This window comes from Macrobrachium nipponense, chromosome 20, assembly GCF_015104395.2.
Source record: "Macrobrachium nipponense isolate FS-2020 chromosome 20, ASM1510439v2, whole genome shotgun sequence".
NCBI classification, from domain to species: Eukaryota; Metazoa; Arthropoda; class Malacostraca; order Decapoda; family Palaemonidae; genus Macrobrachium; species Macrobrachium nipponense.
In genome coordinates this window covers 25,367,887-25,390,749 of record NC_061089.1, presented here as the reverse complement: position 1 = coordinate 25,390,749, position 22,863 = coordinate 25,367,887, and the positions used below count along the sequence as shown (strand labels likewise).

Below are 22,863 nucleotides of genomic sequence, written 5' to 3'. Positions count from 1 at the left end.
CTAATTCACCGATGTAACACTAACTGCGAAGTAAAGTCATTAAAAGATGATCAATATGATTTTTATGAGAGAATGTAGATACATTTAGAATATCCAGTGGACAGCAAAACTACTGGATTAAATTGAACCTGCATCAATCGAGGAAAAAGATAAAATCTCAATGGTTAAAACGAGCACGTAGCGCAGGAGGTTCATGAAGTAAAGACAAGAATCTCTCTTCGTCTTTGAGACGAAAATATTCAGTCAAGAACTACAAAGGCTTTGATCAACGATTGGTAAAGAGAAGCTACGATGGAGTTCGATAATCATTCATTCTTGAGAGCATCATGAAATGCACATTTCTCACATAAATGGTGCGTGCCAATATTTAAAAGCGAGATAAATTTCCCGAGAAAGCACAGTGCCTATTCTATTTCCTTTAACCCGAGGATATTAGTCACCAAGTCCTTTTTTAGATAACTTAGATACCTGACGACCATGCTAGATTTGATAACAATATATTACGTTCACACGAACGAAGCTAATCGAGACACATGAAGAAGATATGTAGGACACTGCACAGAAAACAGCTGTAAAGAACTAAGGTTTTAGTATGATTATACATAATTAATGATAGATCTTTGTATGTAGAATATTTATCATTCATTCGTTTACTAAAAAAGACAGTGATGCGAGTGTTAATGAAAGTATCAACATCAAATAATTATTATATTTCCATATATTTATACAAAAACCTGCTAATCGTTATGACAGACGAATACTATTGAATTAAAGTTTCATTTTCACCATCAAATACGATGAGCAAAATGAAAAAAAACTATTTACATGCAATGTAATATACACAATGGTATGCGTGTATGCATAAATTAGCCTGTACCCAAAGCATGATATATTATTCTTGAGACGTTTCGTCTAGTGATTTTGGGTCACTCAACAGGTCGCTTTCGCTGGCTGTGCTCTGCATGTTGGAGAGCGCTGGTAACTGCAGTCGTTTTCTCACATTCGCGGCAAAGTGAGAATGGGCATCATTGAGCATTGGCGACGACGCAGTTTCAATGGACGAACTGCTGCTTCTCTCGTCACCTCTCTCTCTGATGGCTCTGGGCAGCTCTATGCTGGACGTGCTGTCCAAGTCGAAATTGTTCTCGGTGCTAATTGCGATGGGGAGGTCCGTGCTGCAGGTGCTTATGAAGTCAAAGATCATATCCTCATCGGAGCCCGCTTCTGGTATGACAATGCAGGAAGTTCTTTGTTCCTCAGGGGCCAATGTATCATCGGGATCAGCTATGAAAGCGCTGTTTGCATTATCAACTTCAGGAGCCAATGTATCATTGGGATCAGTTACGAATGCGTCGTTTGTATTATTGACTCTGTTCGTAATGGCCTTAGTTTCTGTAGATTCTCCCAATAGCGAGGTAGAGTCATAGGTACTATTAACGGACTCATATTGGATCCTTCGTGCTGTCAACTCCGAGCGGCGAGTCATCAAGTTATTATCATCTACGATTTCAAGAGGTGGCAGAAATTGTATCTTAACTCCCAAGTCCTTATTTTCTTTCCATTCCTTGAGAATTTTATGCGCTTTGATCGTTGTCCATACGGAGTAGGTGGCCAGAAGGAAGAATCCGGCGACGACGGTCCAAACTATGATGAGCAGGGCGTTAGAAGCTGGAAGCAAAACACATTTTGGATATAGTTACTTGCTCTTTCTATTAAAAACCTTCTGGTATTTAACCCCAGCCTTCATCAATAGTTAATAATTTAAATAATGGGATTAATGAATTCAGTAAATGATATCCATGCCTTTGTTTTGAGTTCATGTCTTCATCATAGATTTCTCAAGCTCATGCATTGAATTCACTTATTATTATTGTTATTAGATGAGATATTCTTCCCAAGAAGTATTGGCTTTAGAAAACCAGGAGAGCGGTCACTAACAAATTCATTCTCTTAACAGCTTAATCAGCCATGATTCTTAAACCTTACAGTAATTTCATACACTTATCGAAAGATATCGGCTCATCGATAGCAATAACGTACGCTACACTTTTTTTTTCAGTCTAAGACCCTATCAGTATAATGCATCATTAACCTGTCAAAATTACATTTCAACATTTTCTTTTTTATCGACATTCAGTAACTACATTTTAAAATTGATAATGGAAAAAATCGGCCCAAATGTCTTACCAGGCATTTCAACCTTTAGACTGCCTTCGCTGGTAACGCTCCATAACATTTCGATAGCTTTAGCTGCTTTTATTACGTCATTGGCAACCCCTTGAGTCGCTTCTTTCAGTCTAACGTCCCTCCATAACATTCCATCTGAGCATCAGTCAACTACTTTCATCTTTCCTCATCTCTAACCTTCCTGGTTTCCATTTGCCCTAAGCATTTTCTTGGTAACACTAATTTCCGAATTTCTCTCTTTAAATGAGCTTCCGACTGTTTCACTTATTTCTGCAATTTACGTATACTGCCACCAACCTGTTATATATCTCCTGCAAACATTCAACCCCCCTACGGGTCATAACACCGTTTGAAATCAAATGAACTTTAGTTTACAACTGGTTTTCGTTTCCTAATTTCTCTCACGTATAATAGAAACAGCTGAGAAAACAAAAAATTTGGTTACTTACGACAAGTGTTCAAGCATCTTAGATGCGAGTTTCAGGGTAATGTTCTTATAGGACGATGTTCTTAGATATATCTATTATTTAATGCATTTCTCTGGTTATGACTGATACTTGTTCAGCTGTCACTGTCTCTATCAAGAAGAGAAAATTTCTTCGTATTCATCCAGTTGTGCTATATGCTAAACTTACTGCACATTTACATACGAGTAAAAAAAAAAAAAAAAAAAAAAAGCTCTAGAGCAGTAGAAGTTTACTTACGAGCAGAAGTCAGATCACACCATGTTATGCTCCCGCCTCCTAAGAGAACAACCTCCATACTGGTGAGAATAGTTGAAGTGATGTTGGTTATATCCTTTATTTCGTTATAGCCTAGGAATACCTGTAATAACAAATGTATGAGTTTTTTTAACTCTTTTACTCATATGGGTCACTGATGAAATTGAAACGATACTTCTTAAACTAAGTGGAGTTTTGCAGAATATGAAGTATACAAACGCCACTTGATGATTGGGAATTGGGAGTCGTCGGAAAGGTACCAAAAAAAAAAAAAAAAAAAAAAAAAAAAAAAAAAAAAAAAACAAAAAAAAAAAAAAAAAAAAAAAAGTTAGCTGACTATTGGTCACTGTAGAAGCATCGTGCCTACGCCGGTTATGATGAAGATATTCAGTGTTCCGATTCTCAATAAGTCGGATGAAAAAAATGATAAAATGCATTGAGACAAATTAATGAGATGCCTATAGACGAACAAGCTTCTTTTCAGAAAAGGCAGGAGTTGCACAGATAGAATGTTTTTGATAGAATATATTGTGCTTTACTGTATGGAATTTAAGAATTGACATCGTCCATAGACCAATGTAATGTTAATTGTAATTATCCAATTGAATTTGCAGTTAATAGTAGATGCTACAAGAGAGTGTTATGTCACCTGTGTTGTTTACCCTTCTCATGATTTTCATAATGAAAAAAGTGGCTGGAGTTGGAAGAGGGGGTTTAGAATGGAATGACGACATAAAATTCAGACTTAAAATTCGTTAGTTTTACAAAGTTCGCTCAGTATAATGCACCATTTATGTAGAGAGATTTTAGTTGACTTAAATCTAAGGAAAACCGAAGTATTGAGGACGAGATGGAGAAAGGATGAATAAGGCTGAACTTGAAAAATATTCAGACAATTATATCCAATACGGGTTCTCTGGAGATGGAATTAAGGAAAGACTAAATAAAACAAACCAAACAACGGGAAGGCTGGACAAGATTTGGAAATCAAATAGACTGAATTTCCAAATGAAAGTAACATTTGAAACTACTGTACGAACATGAGTCATGGTATGGCTATGTACGTAGTGTATATAAAAAAGTTTGTCGGTTTAAGAATAAAGCTTTATGAAGAATATACCGAGTTAGATGGCACGATAGAGTGAAAAATGATTTAAGGGAAATTATGTACGAATATTTAGATGAGATGATACAAGCTTGGAGATGAAGATGGCTTGGACATATCCTTCGTAACAAATTGTTTTTAAGAAAGGACAATAAAGAGGAATCAGGAGGGACGATAAGAAATGGAGGGTGGGAGGGGGCGTGGCGCTAAAGGTTAGCGCGCGCGAAACGCTTTCCTGAAGAATCTAGGAACATTATAGAAATATTGGATATTGTAAGGATTTCAATATTTTGTATTACATACGAGTCTTCTATGGGCTTACATCTCGATTTTACCATGAAGTCACAGTACCACTCCGGAGTGAGAACTATGAATAGGGAGGTTGGGAATTAGTGGAGTTTGTAAAAGTGAAAGCGCAAAAAAGATACGAGTGGCAGAATTTTACAGAGACTGCGTTTAACGAAGTCAGATGCTATGATTTTATATACATAATATATATATATATATATATATATATTAATATATATATAGATTATTATACAGATATCTATATATACATATAGTATTATATATCATATATATATATATATAATATATATATATATCTTATATATATATATACATAAAAGTATAATATATATATCTATATATATATATATTATAATTTATATAATATATATATTATATATATACAAGCCTGTCATCCTTTTAGGTTTCACACATCTTTAAGCCTTATTTTTACTGACACTCGCGTAATGTTTAATCAAGAGAAATAAGATATATATATATATATATATATATATATATATATATTTTTTTTTTCTTCTTCGTCTTCTTCTTCTTTTTTTTTCTTTCTTCCTTTTTTTCTTTCTTTCTTTTTTTACTTCAAGAGAGGTAGACACTTTTCAGTGTAATTTCTATGTATCTGAACTGTAGTAAATTCTTTTCCTAACACTGTTTTTATATACCTTAGCAGAAGCAAAATCTTCCCAGTCACATTTTCGTATACCTTAAGAGCAGTAGAATCTTATTGATAAGAATTTGATATATCATAAGAGAAGTAGACTATTTTCGCTTTAACATTTCAAAATAACTTAATAGAGCTAGACTTCCCTCTCAGTGGCATTCATATATACTTGAATGAAGGGCGACACTCTTCTCAGTGCCATTTCTAAATACCTTAAGAGAAGTAGACTCTCTTCTTAAGGACACCGGAATCCACCGACGCATGTCGTAAGAGCCGAAGTCTTCTGACGTGAGGATTTGATATCGCGTTATTTCGCCTAAGACTGTGAAAGTAATGTTGATCCCTTGGAAGTCTTTAAGTTTCAGCAGATAAAAGGGGCGACTTCCTGGTGTTTTATCCAGTCTTGTTGACCGGACGCAGCCTGCAAAGATAGATCCGTTGTTAAGCCTATTATTCTACCTCCTTATCCGGATGCAGCCTGCAAAGGTGATTAAATGCAATCTACAGAACTGAATGCACGCTGGCGAGATGAAGGCTTTTCGATTGACAGAAGCTTGCAAAGATGGACCCGATGCTAAGGTCTCCCTTGGTCAGATGCAATCTGCAAAAAATTATATGTGAGCAGTTAAGATTGAATTTCAGTTTCCACTCTACTTAATTGCATGCTGCCTGCAAAGATGGTTACATGAGTCATGAAGAGATAAACGTAAGTTATTGAGATTCATATCCAGTCTCTTTGATCGTATGCCGTCTGCAAAGTTGAACCCGAACTGTTAAGATTAATAATATTGGTGTCCAGTCCCTAATCAGACGCAGCCTTCAAAGTTGGACAGCCGAGACTTCTCGAAAGCACATTGTCTTTTCAGCTAATGCAGAGCATATGAGGTTTAGATAAATATTCAGTCTCTTATTAAATGTCAACATTAAGATTAAAATTTGTTCTCCAAGACTGAATGCAGCCCGCAAAAGTGATTAGATGCAGCCTTATAAAGGTAACTGGATGCAGCCTGGAAAGGTAACTGGATGCAGCCTGCAAAGGTAATTGGATGTTGCCCGCAAAAGTAATTGGATGCAGTCTGCTAAAGTAATCACACATTGCTAAAATTAATACTCAGCCTCCTTGGTTGGATCTCGCTGGTAAAAGTGATTAGATGCAGTCTGTTACAAAGAATAAAGTTTCAAGTTGATTTTTTCCTTTGTAGCTGACGGTTAATATCCACTGGAAGTATCAGTGAACCCTCTATTTTGTTTGACTGACTGATGTATTTAAAATGTAAGCTCCAGTGGGTGGCGAGCAGCATGCCCCACCACCAATTACCATTAGCTTCAATGATATCAGTCGCGAATGTATGTCACACTTTATTTATTAGAGGGCAGCAACAATGAACAAGGAGGGATGAAGGAATGAAGCAAGTGTCAAGCTTAAAATGAGGTAAATAGAATTAACATAAATATTCTCTGTAAAGTTTGTTCAAAGACTTACATCTCCCCGTAACAGATATCTCTAATGTATTTGAGTATTTAGCTCTTACCATTCCAGCAGTTGTAGATCACTTTCAGACCTGAATGGACATTTTCCCATCGTAAGGTTAAAGGTAGCGAGATGTTCGCTTCTTCGACTACGAAGACGTGATCTTTAAGCCCCTGTAATCCAACGCTGAATGAAGATGACATTTCAGCTGTTCCTGATTTACGAACTTCTGTTATGTTTGTTTCATTTGATCTTCCAGTGCTGGTCATCTAAAATATATAAAAAGATTAAATACACACATACTATACATATGTATAATATATGTATATACATACATACATACATACATGCATTTGCATTTAGATTTCATAAAAAAAAAATTATGTTTATGAGACTTAAAACATAAGTAATTTAGAATGTTGTAGTTCCGTAAAAAGAAAAAAAAGTTATTTGGGCAAGCAAAACAGATTAATAACATTAATTATTTAACCTGTGCATTAAATTGAAGGAGAATTTTTTTCCACTGTCCTATGGGAAAAAGAGTTTCTGAGTTACTACTGTGATTTCCAGAGGCACCGCTGGAACAGAAGACCTTAATGGAACTTTCGGAAATGGTCATGTTACACCAGCTGCCTCTGGAATCCTCAATGAATGCCGTCGCTTTCCAGGGAGAAGACCCTCGGCTTGGGCTGGAGGGAATTCTCCCGGGAGGAGTGGGCGAACTTGAGCTAACTTTCACTTCGTTTTTCTCCTCCGTTAAAGTTGAGTTGACGATTGGTTGGTAAGGGCGGATTTCCATCAGTAGTACCAAGTCATTGACAGCCACTTGTTGATTGTCCCCCGGCAATGAGTATTCCAGGCAGTCTGAAACAGAGTTGATGTCGAATACGATTTTAGTATTTACAAGTCAAGTATTTTGCTGTTTGCCTAAAGCGAATAACTAAAAGTACACTAGGTTAGATCATATAAGTATTTAAATTTATATTTTGTTGTCAGGTCATCTGTTAAAATACTGTCAAGGGAACTAGGAATGAACTGATATTCACACAATTTTAAAGTTGATATTGTTATTTCGTTTCAGGATTTTTGCACAAAGTTCTGTTCACCGAAACACACAGGTTTCGTCGCCGGTAATGAAATGTCTGATAACTCTGGTCATTTGGAAAGCTTAGCACTCCTGATATTTCATGGTCAGACGAGCTGTGACCTTGCATCTGAGAACGCTGGCATAATAGCGCTTAATATTTTGTTGTTGATTAGTTTTTTCTTCTTTTTTTTTAAGAGATTTTTTTAATTTCTCGTTTATAATTCATTCTATGCTTTTTATTTTTATCCGTACCGGCTGCTTTCCTTGTTGAGGCCTTTGGGTTTGTAGCATTCCCCTTTTCCAATTACGGTTGGAGCTTTACTTGTAACAACTGTGACGTACGGTTATAGCAAATATACGAGCGATATCGCTCCGCCATTGTCTTGTTATTTAACGACAAAAGCGTGGAGAACTTAACCCTCTACAAAGGTGTGACCGCTATACCTCTAACTGCCAGCACGTTCACAATAATATTCCCTTACCGTTGTAAGAAAAAAAATTTATCCAGATGTAAGGAAATGCATCGTTACTGCTGTAAGCAGCACAGACCTGTGAAATCTCTTAAGTCAAGTGGTTACTATTTTTCGAGGGCATTACTCTTGGCGTCATTCAACCGTGCTATTGTCTCTGATGAATAATTTCGGCCTAAGTGTGAAATTTTACTTAGTGAAGATGTTAAACCCACACTGATTTATTGCAGGGATTAAGATTATGTGAAACTTGTGTACAGTATATAATTGAAAGACCTTTATCTGTGATACGAATGCTTATTGCATGATTTTAATGTTTTAACATTTTTTTGTATGATACATAGTTTAATTTCTTTTCTTTTTATACTTGAAGGATTTTTTCCAATATTATCACCTGCCTTTAATGAGAGAAGATAGTTTTCGAAGCACGGGAGCTTTACTTAATTCTTCTAAAAATTGAAACAAAGCCAGGTATTATTATGTTCATACGTGAGATCTTAACTAGTGAAATAGCAAACATTGTGATTTTTTTACATTTATCATATAAATGCATATATACATACACACATACATATAAAATATAATAAATTTTTAGTGTTTTTATGAATTATCATTATTATTATTATTCAGAAAATGAACCTTATTCGTATGGAACAAACCCATTGGGGCCATTGACTTGAAAATTAAGCTTCCAAAGAATATGGTGTTGATTCGAAATCAGTATCAGAAGGTAAAGAGGAGATCAGTTATTAAAAAGACTTGAATTAACAAATAAATAAATGAATAATAACAAATTTTAAAAATGTAAACATGCTTTTATTAAAATGTACTACAAAGTAAAAAATAATTTTTGAGACACTGGGATTTTCTTACAATTAATCATGTCTTCAAAAATAAAAGCGTGGGCAACAAATATGGAAGGAATTACTGTAAGAAAAGGAAAAATATATTTCTTTTCTCAAAAAATTATTTTCTTTTTACTTTTTAGTGCATTTTAATAAAAGCATGTTTTAAAAATTATTTATATTATTTTTTATTTTATACTTTTTAGCTTTGGCAGAAATTATAACCGATTTATAATTATAATTAACGAAACTGATATCCGTTTATAGGGGAGGGTGATGGAATGGGGGAGGGGAGGAAATATGAAGGTGATGGAGGGGAAAGAGGAGGGGAGGGGTGTAGGAGGAAAGGGTAGTGGAGGGAAGGGAAAGGGGAAGTGGAATGGGAAGGAAGAGAGAAGAGGAGGGAGAGGACACAGCTAAATTAACACTTGATCGTGTGCTGGGGAGGGGGGTGGGAGGGGAAGGAAGGATGGGGGATATGGGGGAGGGGAGGGGATGGAAGGGGGAGGGTTTATGTAGAAGACAGATTCTACCGAGTCAAAGAAGTTGTGAAAAATCCGAAGAATTTCATAAAAATCCTGAGACACTGGGAAAGGTCACTGTAGGGTCACTAGAGGTCACTGCTGAACTACTGATTATGTAATGATGTATTGTCACCGGGATTGAGTAACTGTGCAAAATTTCAAGTCCATCGGACGAAGGGAATAGGTCGAAAATTGAGTTACAAGATTTGAGGACAGAGAAGGACAGGCAGACGCAGAAGTCAAATTAAATAAAACCGTGTAAAAGTATAATTAAATTCGAACAATTCAAAGGGAATTGTATAAGGGTAGTAATGCATTGCATCTTCGCTTGAACTTCCGAAGTTCCAATTGCACGACATCCTCAGGGAGGCTGTTCCACAGATCAACGGTGTGAAGAATAAAGGACCTCTAGAAGTGAGAAGTTCGACTGTGAGGCACATTTACTGCATAATGGTGCCACTGCTGTTCTGCAAATCTATTTTCTCCCTACAGGAAAATGGGATCAAGGATCAGTTGAACATTTGAATAATCTCTATTAGAATACAATTTATGAAAAACCGACAAATGAGAGACCATCCGTCAATCATCCTAACATAAGGAAACAGAAACCTACCACCACGAACTACTCTATATAAAGGAGATTAATCTTTGGCGGAAACAGACATCCACACCGGAATACAGTATTATAGTAAAAGAAGGACAAATGACGTGATACAGGCTGTATTGTGCGGAATTTTCTAAAACTTACAGTAGATGTTTCTCAAAGGTAAGAGTCAAATGGTACACCAGGAATAGTTAAAGCTTCAGCCTCGTTCAGCAGTCTCATCCACTTGAACAGGAGGGTAGGACGGAAAATCTTGTTTTCCAGGCCAACCACCATGTCACTTGTATGCACTTAAAGTAACATTGGGCTAAGAACACTACCCTGTGGAACTTCAGACTTATAGGTCTTTGTTAGCTGAAGATCCCGTCAAACAACAACTTGCTGCTGCCTACTTGTAAGGAAATCTTGTAGTAATCCTAAAACTATCCACCCACTCCAAGATTCTGAAGTTTATAAGTAAGAGCTTTGTGATTTGCTAAATCGAACGAAGCACTAAAATCAACTTGAATTACTCTGCGCTCAAAACCCTTGTCAAGGTTCTCTTGCAAATGACATGTCAAGTCTAGAAGAGTATCGAAGGTACATAATTGCTTCTTATATGTATATTGATTATCAGCTAATAATCCTTTAGATTCCACATACTATTATAGTGGCTTGAAAATACGTTTTTGTGCAACTTTGGCCTGTAGGTACTGCCGTCTGCAGATATGCCATTCTTTGGAACAGATGCAGTATTAGTAAGTTTGCACTCATTTGCAAAGATACTACGACATAAAAATCTAGAATCTACTAATCTTGGGAGACATTACACTAGAAACTTTCTTAGTAGTGGTGGAATGGAAGACGAGCCTGACCCAAAAATAGATATTGCCAAGTTGGTCCACCACTGATGAGGCTCAGTAATTCCTTCAGGTTTCCTCTCCAAGGAATTATTTTAAATTTTCTCATCTGTATAGTAAGTACTTTTCGCAGCACGTCTCCAAATGCTGAATTTGATCTGTTTGTCATGGTAAGGCTAAGCCGTCTACATGTATCATTAAACCATGGCTGGTCATTTGTCCTGAATTTGAAGACCCTTCTAGGGACATTTCTTATTAGAATAGACTTCAGCATGTATTTCAACTTCTTGGGATCAGGATCTGATATAGCATCTGAAATATTAAGTGCCTGACATACTTCAATAATGCGATCCCATTGGCTCTAGATTTCAAGCAGATCGTTTTTCTAGTGGTGGCATCAGGAATATGCGAATTGACAGATATGTCCATCTCAGTGGCGTAGTGATTAAAAGTGCCTATATTTTCGCAGACTTTGGACTTGACGATGTCTTGGAAATCTGTGAATGTGAAGTCTAATCTATTACCAGAAATATGCGCGGGTTCCTCAGTTAGCTTGACAAAATCGGAGGATACACAGAACTCAAGAGCAGATCGGCCATGTTGATTTGTGGAATTTGAATTTAGCTAATAGCTGTGCTTTGCATTGCAGTCTCCTGTGACTGTGCCATACTAATCCTTTCCTAGATTGTTAACCTTAATGATAAAAGCACTAAAAAACATTTGAGTTTTTTGTGTAAAGAATATTAAAGATGATGTTATTCTGTGTCCTAAAACCTGTATGTTTGAGATTTCTTGCTTTCAACCTAATATGCAATATTCAACCCAAGGTTGCCGTTTATATGCACTAATATGATTCAGAGAAGGACTTGCCACACTAAAATAACAATCGTGGTGTAAAATTTAGTGATAAGAGTAACATATCTATTCTACTCTTCTAGACCGTTAACAAAAAATATATGAAGTTTCAGCCAGTCATTCTAATTTTCTTGAAGTACAGTACCAAAAATGAATGGATATGTAAAAAGAATTGCAGCAACAAGTACAAATCTGGTTATTAACCAATGGAAATTTGAAAAAGAAACATCAAATTCTAGAAGTATCTAAACGGAAACCGGATACAGCTTCGGTGTTCCTAAGTAGCCTTATGAAAGAATGTAAAACGTGTTTTGTATATGTGATGTAATAATTGTGGGACAGAATGTTAAATGCCCTAAATTCTTCTTTTATGAATTCCTCAAACTTAGCTATATCAAATGCTGCTAACTGTATCAAAAACACCATACAAAAAAAAAAAAAAAAAAAGGCTGTTACATAAACGAAAGAGAGCAAAGTTAGTGCACCAGAAGTCACTTTTGTTGATTTTATTTTCCATGTGACGTATGATTTAATTTTACTGCGCACAGCAAACAAACAATGCTAAGATCCCCAAGTTGAGGAACGTGTGGTCGGCATTGGCGTGGGAACTTTTCGTTGAAGATAAATAACGCAAATGTATTCAAGGGACCTGCCTTTAAGGTTGAGAAACGTTGATTTCCCAAGAGACGTTAACAAAATGACACGAAAAATTTAATGGAGAACAAATGTGTGCCAAGAATCCATTCACGTTCATCATTTGTTCAGATTCTGACTTACCTTCAGTTTGTCCCTCAGCACCGAGGGAAGAACCAAGGATTATTAGAATTAAGAAGACGTGTGTTGATCTCATTCTTGGTAATGATATCTGCTCCGATGTTTCCCAGCCACTCGTTGGAGGCACTTGTCACCTGTTCGAGGCACTACTAACGCCAGTGATAAGTTGTTCATATTTTTATATGACTTATAGTACAGGATACGGCACAGCTGCCAAAGCGTGCTTTGTTTGGCTCTTTTGTTATCGAAAGGATGTTTCTCTCTCTATCTCTCTCTCTCTCTCTCTCTCACACACACACACACACGCAGAGTGCTAAGTAAATAGTGTGGAAAGTTTTTCCAAAATGTTGTTTTATTCAGTTACCCCTGGTAGTTTTTTCTTATTTAAACCGTTATGAGATTATTCCCTGCTTTTAATTTCACGAAGCTCATTACCGAGGTTGGTGTTAGGAGTTTTACGCTGCATGAGAACAGTAGTAGTAAATTAGGGAAGATTATAGTTTTCGTCAAGAATTGATGCTTGAGTCGAATTGCAATTAACGACCAGCACAAGCTATTGTGCAGACTGAAACGAAGACTGGTGTAACCTCATTGAGAAAATATAAGACACCCCTATAATACATGAAGTCAAAGGTTTCCGTCCTCGGTCTGAAACCAAATAAAATCTTCCTTGAGAGTTTATATAACAAAAATTTTCCCCATTTTCTAGCAACATTATTAGAGTTCGTAAATGTCTAGTATATTTTCATAAAAGGTGACTGAGAAACGGGAGCGGGTATCAGAATTATGTCTGCACGGGCTTCCCTTCCAAAGTGATGATAAACATTTCTCTATTCCGGAGAGAGCTTAAATGATTTTGAAAATAAAACATGAGGACGTGGAGTACAGATCCAGTTCTCAAACTCTTGAATCTTATATTTCTTAACAGCGTTCTTCTAATTTTCATCTGTTTCTCTTAATTTAAGTAACAGGGTACTCTCACTGCTTTATCACTTCGATATCGAAGTTTAGGGAAGTTGCCGTTAAGGTTTGGTTTGTTGTCTTTTTGCCGTCCTGATGCTTCTTTAGCGGAAAACCTTCGTTCTGCATATTTGCTTTCAGATATTACTCAGTTTTAGTTATTTATTGGTGACGTTTACAGTGGCCAACTGGTAATAATCTTTCTAGTTGTCTCACCCTCTACATATGGTTAGAGATCGAATACTTTAGCATTATAAATTTGGCGGATGACTTGAACATATCTAGATACATTCTTTCTGTGGCTTATCCAGTCCGTCAGCAGTTAAGTTGTTTTTAGTATCAGGAGTACATTTTCTGAATTTCGGCTAAATAAGCGTGATATGTTGGCATTGTTTTTTTGCAAGTCATGTTTGTTTTCTAGTTGTTTCGATCATTAAGAAAAATTTATTACGTAATAATGATTAATTACTTAATTTTTTATAGCCATAATTGTTTGGCAAGTTTTGACATCGTCTTCATCATCATCATCATTGTCAGTAAGAACCAATATAACGTACACAGATAATGAAGGGGAGTTTTGTCTAACATCCTAAAGTTTAATAAGATACATGATTAGTCTTGTCGTAGGCGGAAAATGAGAGACTTTTAACCTAGCTAATGGCAAGCACAACAGTCTCCCGAAAGCCATCCTTGTAGTGTCCGTTCGTAACTGATGTTACGTCCTGACTGCTGCCGAAAGACCAATGCAATTTGCCGTAGGCGTCATATTATTGTTGTCAAAAGCAGACAACATGTTTAGGGATAGTGTCCCCTGCGCACCACTTCCCCCCAAGTTATTAGATTTGAAACATTTCCATAAAGCACTTAACTGCCACTGTTACCAGATACAGAAAGTGATGGAGGGGAACTGTAGTGTGTGGTAACGGCGGCGGCTCCGCTGCGCCTGCCGTTCCTCTGGCTACGGTCCTGGGAGTTTTTAGCATGATTTAATTTTGCAGGAAGGGGGAAATTATTTCGATGGAGGTGGATGGAAACCAAGGAGAATGGATGCAACGTATGGTGTGATGGGGATGGGAGGGCGTGATTGTTCGAACGGGCAGGTAGCAATAAAGACAGAAACGAAATAAAATCAAAATGAAAGAGAGATATTCAGTATAAGTGAGGCAATATTCGCGAAACAAATTTGAAAGTTAGTACGATTGCCACTGCAATCTTTTATCTTGCTTTATATACGTATTTATTTTGAATCCTTCGCTTGAGTGATTTCTCTCGTTTATGCTTCATTCTAATCATTGAGTCTTTTAAACATTCAAGTCAACAGAGGAAATATGTAAGCTCTTTCTCGTGGAAATGTTTTAGCCACAAATATGGCAAAAATGGAAGCATCAACATTAGTGGGAAGATTCATGAATACGTCTGAATATTACTTATCTTGGCTTCATTGTCCTCTTGGAATTCTTGAGAAAAAGACAAAAGAAAGCAATGTCAGCGGGGACAATGAGTGGAAGGAGAAAACGAGTTTGCCAGATGGGAAAAACCAAGGAAGCTTCTTGCTGCACTTGAAAACCTGTCACGGTCACGGGGAAAAATTATAATGATTAAAAAAAATGGAAAAGGTACGGATAACCAGCAGAACACATTCACTTTTAATTCATGAAGATGCCGTTTAATAAGGGTAGATAAGTATCGATAAAGTAAATTGCTATCCGTGAGGAAGGGACACTCTCTCTCTCTCTCTCAAGACATTTTCTCTCTCTCTCTCTCTCTTCTCTCCTCTCTCTCTCTCTCGTTCCTCTCTCTCTCTCTCTCTCAAGACATTTTCTCTCATGCCGAAGAATGGTGAGCGGTAATCCTCTTTTGAAGATAATGTGAGGCGATGTATGGATAAAATAATTAGCGATGAGTAACAATTTATCTGGCGGTTATTCAGCATGAATAATGGCCAGGAAGAGCACGGCAACTCATTAGCCTAATTGGCCCCATGGCGGATCGACAGTCATGCACTCATGCAGCTTCGGTCTGTGCTCCTACTCAGGAACTCCCAAGCTTCATCTGGATGGGCTTAGATTGAATAGATTTACAGCCTTTATTATTATCATTATACAATATATATATTTCGTGTTGGACAGACAGATTGAAAGGCAAAAACAAAATCGGCTTCGGTCTATCTCCATACAGAAGAATATCGGTGATTCATCCAGAAATTCAGACGCGAATTCTAAAAATAAAAATGATAGTTGAAGAAATCTGTAATAAGTGTGCGTGGGCCCGCGTCCTCGAGAGCTATACACACAAACAAACTTAGAGCAAAATTAACTCTCGAGATAAAATAGGTCTGCATAGAAAGGGTCTTAATGTGTGTGCGTGTGTGTGTGTGTGTGTGTGTGTGCATCACCATGGTGATAATGGGTTTATTTCGGGTTCAGTAAAATGTATTTTAGTTCAACAGGAAAATATATGCGTGAGCTGAAATGAATTCTTATCCTTCTGGGTCGTGCACGTTGTGATTGTTTGAAAAAGACCAAAGGTCTACAGTAGGCATCTTTTTTTTTTCCACGTGATATCTACCATGCGTGGGGGACTGCCTTTGGACAAGAGTCCATAATGGCATAAGGTCAGCTTATCTAAAGTTGTAAACCATTTGGTCAGGCCGAGTCCAATTCGAATCCTACCTGGAAGGGAGCATGTCTATATATATTTCCTTTGCTATTTCGATGTTTTCAGTAAAAAGCATGAATTTTGGGAAATAGAGTATTTAAGAAGAAATTATCTCCCTCTCCCGTCTATATATATATATATATATATATATATATATATATATATATATATATATATATATATATATATGTGTGTGTGTGTGTGTGTGTGTGTGTGTGTGTATGTATGTAGGTATATATAGTATATATTAATATATATATAGATATATATATAGGGTATATATAATATATATATATAATGTGTGTGTGTGTATAGTGTGGGTGTGTGCGGGGGGAGTGTTTTTAGGTGTATGCATGTAAAGGCTTTACCGGGATTTTGGCAACATTTTGCGACCAAAAACAAGTCTTTCGGTGTAAGCGGATTTTCAGCAGTGATAATGCCTTGTATATTATTACTGTATTCCAGTTATTTATTCAGTCCAGTGAATGTTTAGATGGAAAAGAGAAACCTTATCATTTTAACTACATATATCCAAATATTAAGCGCTCTATGAGACTCATTGTACTCCCAAGATTATTTTCTTCTTTCAAATTGACTTAAATGTGGATGCTAATAACTTCTGTAACAAATACTCCCGGGATTCGGTAAAACTGAATTTTGTTCCTTTGTGCTTGACACTTAATTTTTAAAGCACTGTAACTGGTTTTCGCATTTCTTCAGTGCTTGGAGTTCACACACTGAAAACTATTGTACTCGACACATCGTAGTTGCTCAACCAGACATGAAAATAACGAACAGTTTTTGTGTACCTTCACAACCCAATGTTTTCAAGTGAGCACATACTGGGAAGAAAGCAAAGCGACTTCCTTTTCAGCTCCTTTGCATCCGTTACATTTCTTCAAATCAAATATGAAAATGACCGGATCAGTTGGTACACACTAGTCATTTCCTTACATCATGGCAAAGCAAACATTCCTCGTATTCTCCCGCGTACAAAACGGAGGGACTACGGAGAGCACTGCGCAATTAGTTGCGTTCGCAGCGGAATATCTAATGTAATTATATTACGGAGGGAACCGTTCTTCCAATAAATGTCTCCGTTACGGCGAGGAATATGAGGAGGGCATTTGGGACGCGTTAGCTTAGTCATCGCGGCTGTTGTAATAGGATACCATGGAATTATAATCGCTTTTGCATTAAAGGTTCGTATATGTTACATCTGCGAACAGTTGAATTGATATTACATATTAACAGGCCATGTTGTCGAACTGTAAAGAATTCAGACACACAAGTTTCAGGAAAAGGCTATTTGCAGAGAGTTTTACGAGATATCACTGAGGTGTAGACGTGGAACTGTTTATGAATTATGCTCTGTGCCTCGAACTTATGATTTCATACAAATATAGCATGCCTATGCAGTTGTTATTCAAAATTTTTACAGGAGAGATGTGTCAGAAAAGCATGAACAGCTTACTGATCAATTTGCTACTCGTAACTTGATAAACATCTGGATATCTTTTAGGCAATTCCATTCAGTTTTTCATAAATTCAGAGATATTCGTGATGACACATTTAGAAGCAAATATTGACCATGGCAATTCACACGCAAATATATATATATATATATATATATATATATATATATATATATATATATATATATGCATCTATATTTATATATATATATATATATATATATATATATTATATATGTATACATACACACGTACACACACACACACACACACACACACACACATATATATATATATATATATATATATATATATATATATATATATATATATATATATATAATTCGTCACGGATCGTCGGCATTGAAAAGCTATATATATATATGTATATATATATATATATATATATATATATATATATATATATATATATATATATATATATATATATAGTGTGTGTGTGTGTGTGTGTGTGTGTGTGTGTATACAAATATATATTATTATATATATTACATATATATAAATATATGTGTATATATTTATATTTACACATACATAAATATATGTGTATATATATGCGAGGATAAGGTATAGAATAGCCTTACTGTTTTAGTGTTATTTATTTATTTTTAATTTTTTGACACCCATATCGTAATTTTTGTATACTTTTTTCTGTAATTTTTAAATCATTTTAATGTAACTGTACTGTAGTTTAGCGCTCAGTATGTTTTTCTGTTTTAAGAGATTCATAAATTTTTAAATGTTCTACATTCTGATGTTGATGTTCATTGAATTTTTAAATATTGCGTAATTTTTATGAATTATGCAGTGCGTAGTTGAATGTTCGTGTGTTTTTCTTTAATTATAGCCTTGAGAATGCGACTATGAGTCGTGAAACGTCGGCGAAATAAATGTACCTGAGTACAATGCCTTTCCCTATGGTTCCCCTGATGAGATGTACATAGAGTTGCAGCTCCGTCTTCTAAGAATATATATATATATATATATATATATATATATATATATATATATATATATATATATCGTTTTCACTAAAGAAAAATAATGTAATATTCTCTGTCGTGGCACTTTTTAGTAGCTGAGCCAACGATAAGCCCATGTACCAAAATCTTTAGTAGCATCGCCCAATTTCAAACACCTTTAAGATTGCTGTTGCGATTGCATAAAAGCAGTTTTATTTATTCAAAAAAAGAAGCAGCAATATGAGAGCGTTGCATGTATTAATAATGTTACTAGAATTACTATACCATAGTTTGACAGTGAGAGTATTGGACGATGTGATAAAGTGGTATCCTCTACAGAATATGGATGCTGGTGGTCTGCAAATAGATTACCACCCTTAATGTTGGAGGGGGCGGGGGAAGGGGGATGGGCTACTAAGAGCCCTAATAGAAGTACCCTGTTGAACAGTTTATGAAAGGTGGGCGAAAAGGATCTTATCCTGCCATGGTCGAAAAATCTAGATCCTGATTCTTAGTCCTTGGAAAAAATTGACGTCTCCGTTAGGCCGCCATCTTCCAGTCAGGAGGATAGGAGTATTTCAGTGATCTAGATCAAATATGCAAAACATTTCACAATCGTGACGAATGCAGTGTTAGGCCTGGTTAAAATCTAACAACGATATGTGTTCTAACATCACAACATGATCATAGTCTTGGCATAGTTTGTTGTCATTCTTCTTTTTTTTTCGAAGCTCGTTGTCTGTCAAAAAGTGTTGTCGGTCACTGTATAATCTTCGCTGTAGTTGTAGCCTATATACTTTGAACTTGACGAATTCGGACTACACACAGCATCTTTCCCAGCTCCTTATTCCACGTAGTACATCTCGCCCATACCGACGATTGATTGTAGTAGTGTCATATTCAGGTGAGGGAAATCTTAATAGGGTGAGGAACTGCAGCACCAAAACAAACCTCAATATTGTCTTCGCTTCTTTGTTCAAACTCTATGTTACAACGTTTCGGATAATTGTCCATCTTCAGATTCTGTTAAAGGTAAAAGCCGATACATCTTTACTTAAAAAACATCAAATGAATACAATCAACATGTCGAAAATGTGCTGAGGAATATAGCTCTGGGTAGACTTGCGACCAGTGCCTAGATTTTAGCTTTAGAGTATTTCCGTAAAAAATGCGTTGAACAAAGCATCATCACAACAGCCGTTCAGTTCAGGGCAATGCATGTCGAACAGATGTTCTTTCGGTCTTTTCTTTTTTATTTTTGTGGTTAAGAGCTCTTGCTTTTCCAAATGTCATTTACCTTGTAGCCGCAACTACTGGTAAGCCGCGCAGTTTTATGAAAAGAACTCGGCATATCGTTTCTTCGTTTGAATTGCAGTTTCTTCGTAGCACCATTTGTCATTATGAATAAGAGACTGTTTCAGCGACGGTCATTTTGCAGATACTCGGTATCAGACTTTCTAATTATTTCGTTTATAGCTTTCGTCTAACCTTTCCGTAAAATGCTTATTTTTCCTTTGATTACAAATGTTCAGTTTTTTGACTTCAGTTTTTTGAAACCTGAGTTTTTTTATGATGCTTGCAGTTACACTGTAAGACAAGGCAGTTAGTTACAAGAATAATTTTTTCTTTTAGGTCATTTTGTTGCTTGAAGAGAGCACAGTTTCCAGAATGCTTCCCAATACCTTTCAGAAAGCTAAAAGTAGGCAATCGTCGTTGCCTTTCCGGTACATTGCACGTTCCGAATAATAAGAAATATTCGGCGCGCTGGAGGATGCAATGAGTCGTAAATAATTTGGATTTTATTGTGCTGAGGAATATTTTTTACATTTGCGCCATAGTTGACTCGAAGCTGAAGTGAAGAAAAGAAAAAGAAACGATAAAGAGAGAGAGAGAGAGAGAGAGAGAGAGAGAGAGAGAGAGAGAGAGACGAACATATCTCTTTGATTAATGAAATCAAGCGCCCGAGGGGATACTAGCTCTGGGGGCCGGCCGGTATTCCTCTCTCGTAAGCAATTTTAGTGAATAGTTTCAAAAATAAATCTTTCTCTCCCAGACTTACCTATACCTTTTTCTCCTAAACTTCCTTCTTAAATATATACCTTCTCTCTCACTGCTCACTTACTTAGCTTCCTCCCAAACATCCTGCTTGCACTCCGGATTTCATGGAAGTCGGAGAATCTCTCTCTCTCTCTCTCTCTCTCTCTCTCTCTCTCGTCCAGAGGTAGCCCGACCTTTCCCTTCCTCCCATATCTTTTCTCTCTCCATCCGTCCTTCCCATCTACCGAATATTTTGTTTACGTTAGCAGCGCTGGCAGCGACCGGAAGCGCCCCGAGAGAGAGAGAGAGAGAGAGAGAGAGAGAGAGAGAGAGAGAGAGAAGAGCCCTATGAAAAACCCGGAGCTTAGGACGATTATTTCCACTAGCAGGACGTCGACACGGCGACACACCCCGGTACACACACGTCAGCTTGCGTACATCGTTCTGTGAGTATTTTGGCAAGTCATCTGTCACGTACATAGACGAGGAGTTTTATCGATAAATGCTCGCGTATACACAATGTTGGCGCTGCTCATTCTTACATGCTACTTCAGTGCAATACTTGTTACGTACACATAAATGTTTTTTTATCAATGACTTCCCTCGTGCGCACGTCGTCTCACATTGCACAGACCCTTGCTACACACTCCAGCAAGGACTGTCTCATGGCTACCCTCGCACACGCACATCAGCTTACGTATGTTGCGTGCTTACGTCGCTGGAATATCTATTATGCACACAGATAAATGCTTTTTCTCGATGTCGTATTTCGAACTCCCACGACAATTTACATTCATTGCTATTTGCGTGATTCGATGCAGCGTCCGTTACGCAAATAGACAAGGACTCTTCTCAGTGACTTCCAAGCCTGGTTTGGTACATTTTGTGACCCGTAAATGGTCAAGGACTTTCCTCAATGTCGGCGATAACGGAGGCAGGTAATCGCGCATTTAATTTACTATGCCTATTATTACAAAAGGTCAAAACATTTAATACTCTACAGAGAAACATCATTGGTTAGGGAAACTATATTTTGGTGCATATTCTGGAGGTGTATTACGCCTTACATAAACTATCTGTGAAACTCTACAAACGCTATAAAAAGAAAGTGAACTACACTGAAATTGGAAAATTGGGGGATCCTGTTTTTGAACAGCCATGCAACACTTTTTCTTTTTAACATATTGAAAGCCACTTCCATTTTATAATACTATATTATGAAATGAAAGTGGCTTTGAATATGTTAAAAAGAAAAGTGCTGCATGCCTGTTCAAAAACAGGATCCCCCAATTTTCCAATTTCAGTGTAATTCACTTTCTTTTTTTATCGAAAAACGGGAGGGAGCTTTCAAGACAGTATTCGCCATTTTAGGAAGTGACTGAGGAACTGGGAGATCTCTGCTACTGGTTCATAGTCCAAGGTCGTCGAGTATTTGCGCCGTTCCGTGTATCTGTCCAAGGTTATCACTCATGGTTATTCTGTTTCTTTAGAGAAACGGATACCCAGGTCCTCATAAAAAAATTCAAGGTTATTAAGTTTGCAAGATCCCGGATGTTCATGATAAGACAACTAGGAAAACTAATGGTAATATGTAATTGTATAATAATGTCATTCATCACACTGTCAGCCTCGCAATATGACCAAATATTTGGATCCAGTATATGCCACTTTACCTGTTTTATGAAAATGCCAGTTTAAAAGTAAACTTTTAAATGGATATGTTTCTTCTTTTTCATGTCGAAGAGGTCCTTTTTTGGTCAAAGCTGTCAGGTGGGAAAAATTATTGTGCATTTCCTCTCTACCATTTTGACTCTGATGATGGTGTACACACACACACGCGCGCGCGCACACACACACACACACACACACACACATATATATATATATATATATATATATATATATATATATATATATATATATATATATATATATATATATCCCCACACGGGATGAGGTATATAAGAAATCCTCACGTGACAGTAGAAGGAGGTACCAAGACTTTCAACTTATATTCCAAAGTCATCTTCAGGGTACCGTTGAAGATGACTTTGGAATAAAAGCTGAAAATCTTGGTACTTCCGCGAGGGGTCGTCTGAATATAGATTAATATTATAATACCCTATATATCTCATATACCCCACTATAGCCAATGTAATATATATATATAATATATGTATATTATAATATATATATATATATATATAATATAATATAATATATATGTGTGTGTGTGTGTGTGTGTGTGTGTGTGTGTCTGCTAGTTTGTTTGCGGATATTTACGTGCAAACAACGTTATT

General features: G+C 36.6%; 1 protein-coding gene across 1 annotated transcript; it reads right to left on the bottom strand.

Annotated features, from left to right (window-relative positions):
* Window positions 1–717: 717 nt before the first annotated feature.
* Window positions 718–12,599, bottom strand: LOC135223582 (uncharacterized). The gene is made up of 6 exons (XM_064262122.1): window positions 12,454–12,599; window positions 6,943–7,316; window positions 6,514–6,721; window positions 5,194–5,402; window positions 2,892–3,012; window positions 718–1,668 (listed from the first exon to the last, which is right to left on the bottom strand). The coding sequence occupies exons 1-6, from the start codon at window positions 12,524–12,526 to the stop codon at window positions 893–895; spliced, it is 1,761 nt and encodes a 586-aa protein (XP_064118192.1). The 5' UTR covers window positions 12,527–12,599; the 3' UTR covers window positions 718–892.
* Between the last annotated feature and the right edge of the window lie 10,264 nt (window positions 12,600–22,863).

Coding starts and splice junctions, on each gene's coding strand:
- LOC135223582 (XM_064262122.1), bottom strand. CDS start 12,526: ATGAGATCAACACACGTCTTCTTAATTCTAATAATCCTTGGTTCTTCC. Junction 6,722..6,942: donor TCCTTCAATTTAATGCACAG/GTTAAATAATTA, acceptor TATATATTTTAG/ATGACCAGCACTGGAAGATC. Junction 1,669..2,891: donor GTGTGATCTGACTTCTGCTC/GTAAGTAAACTT, acceptor TTTTGCTTCCAG/CTTCTAACGCCCTGCTCATC.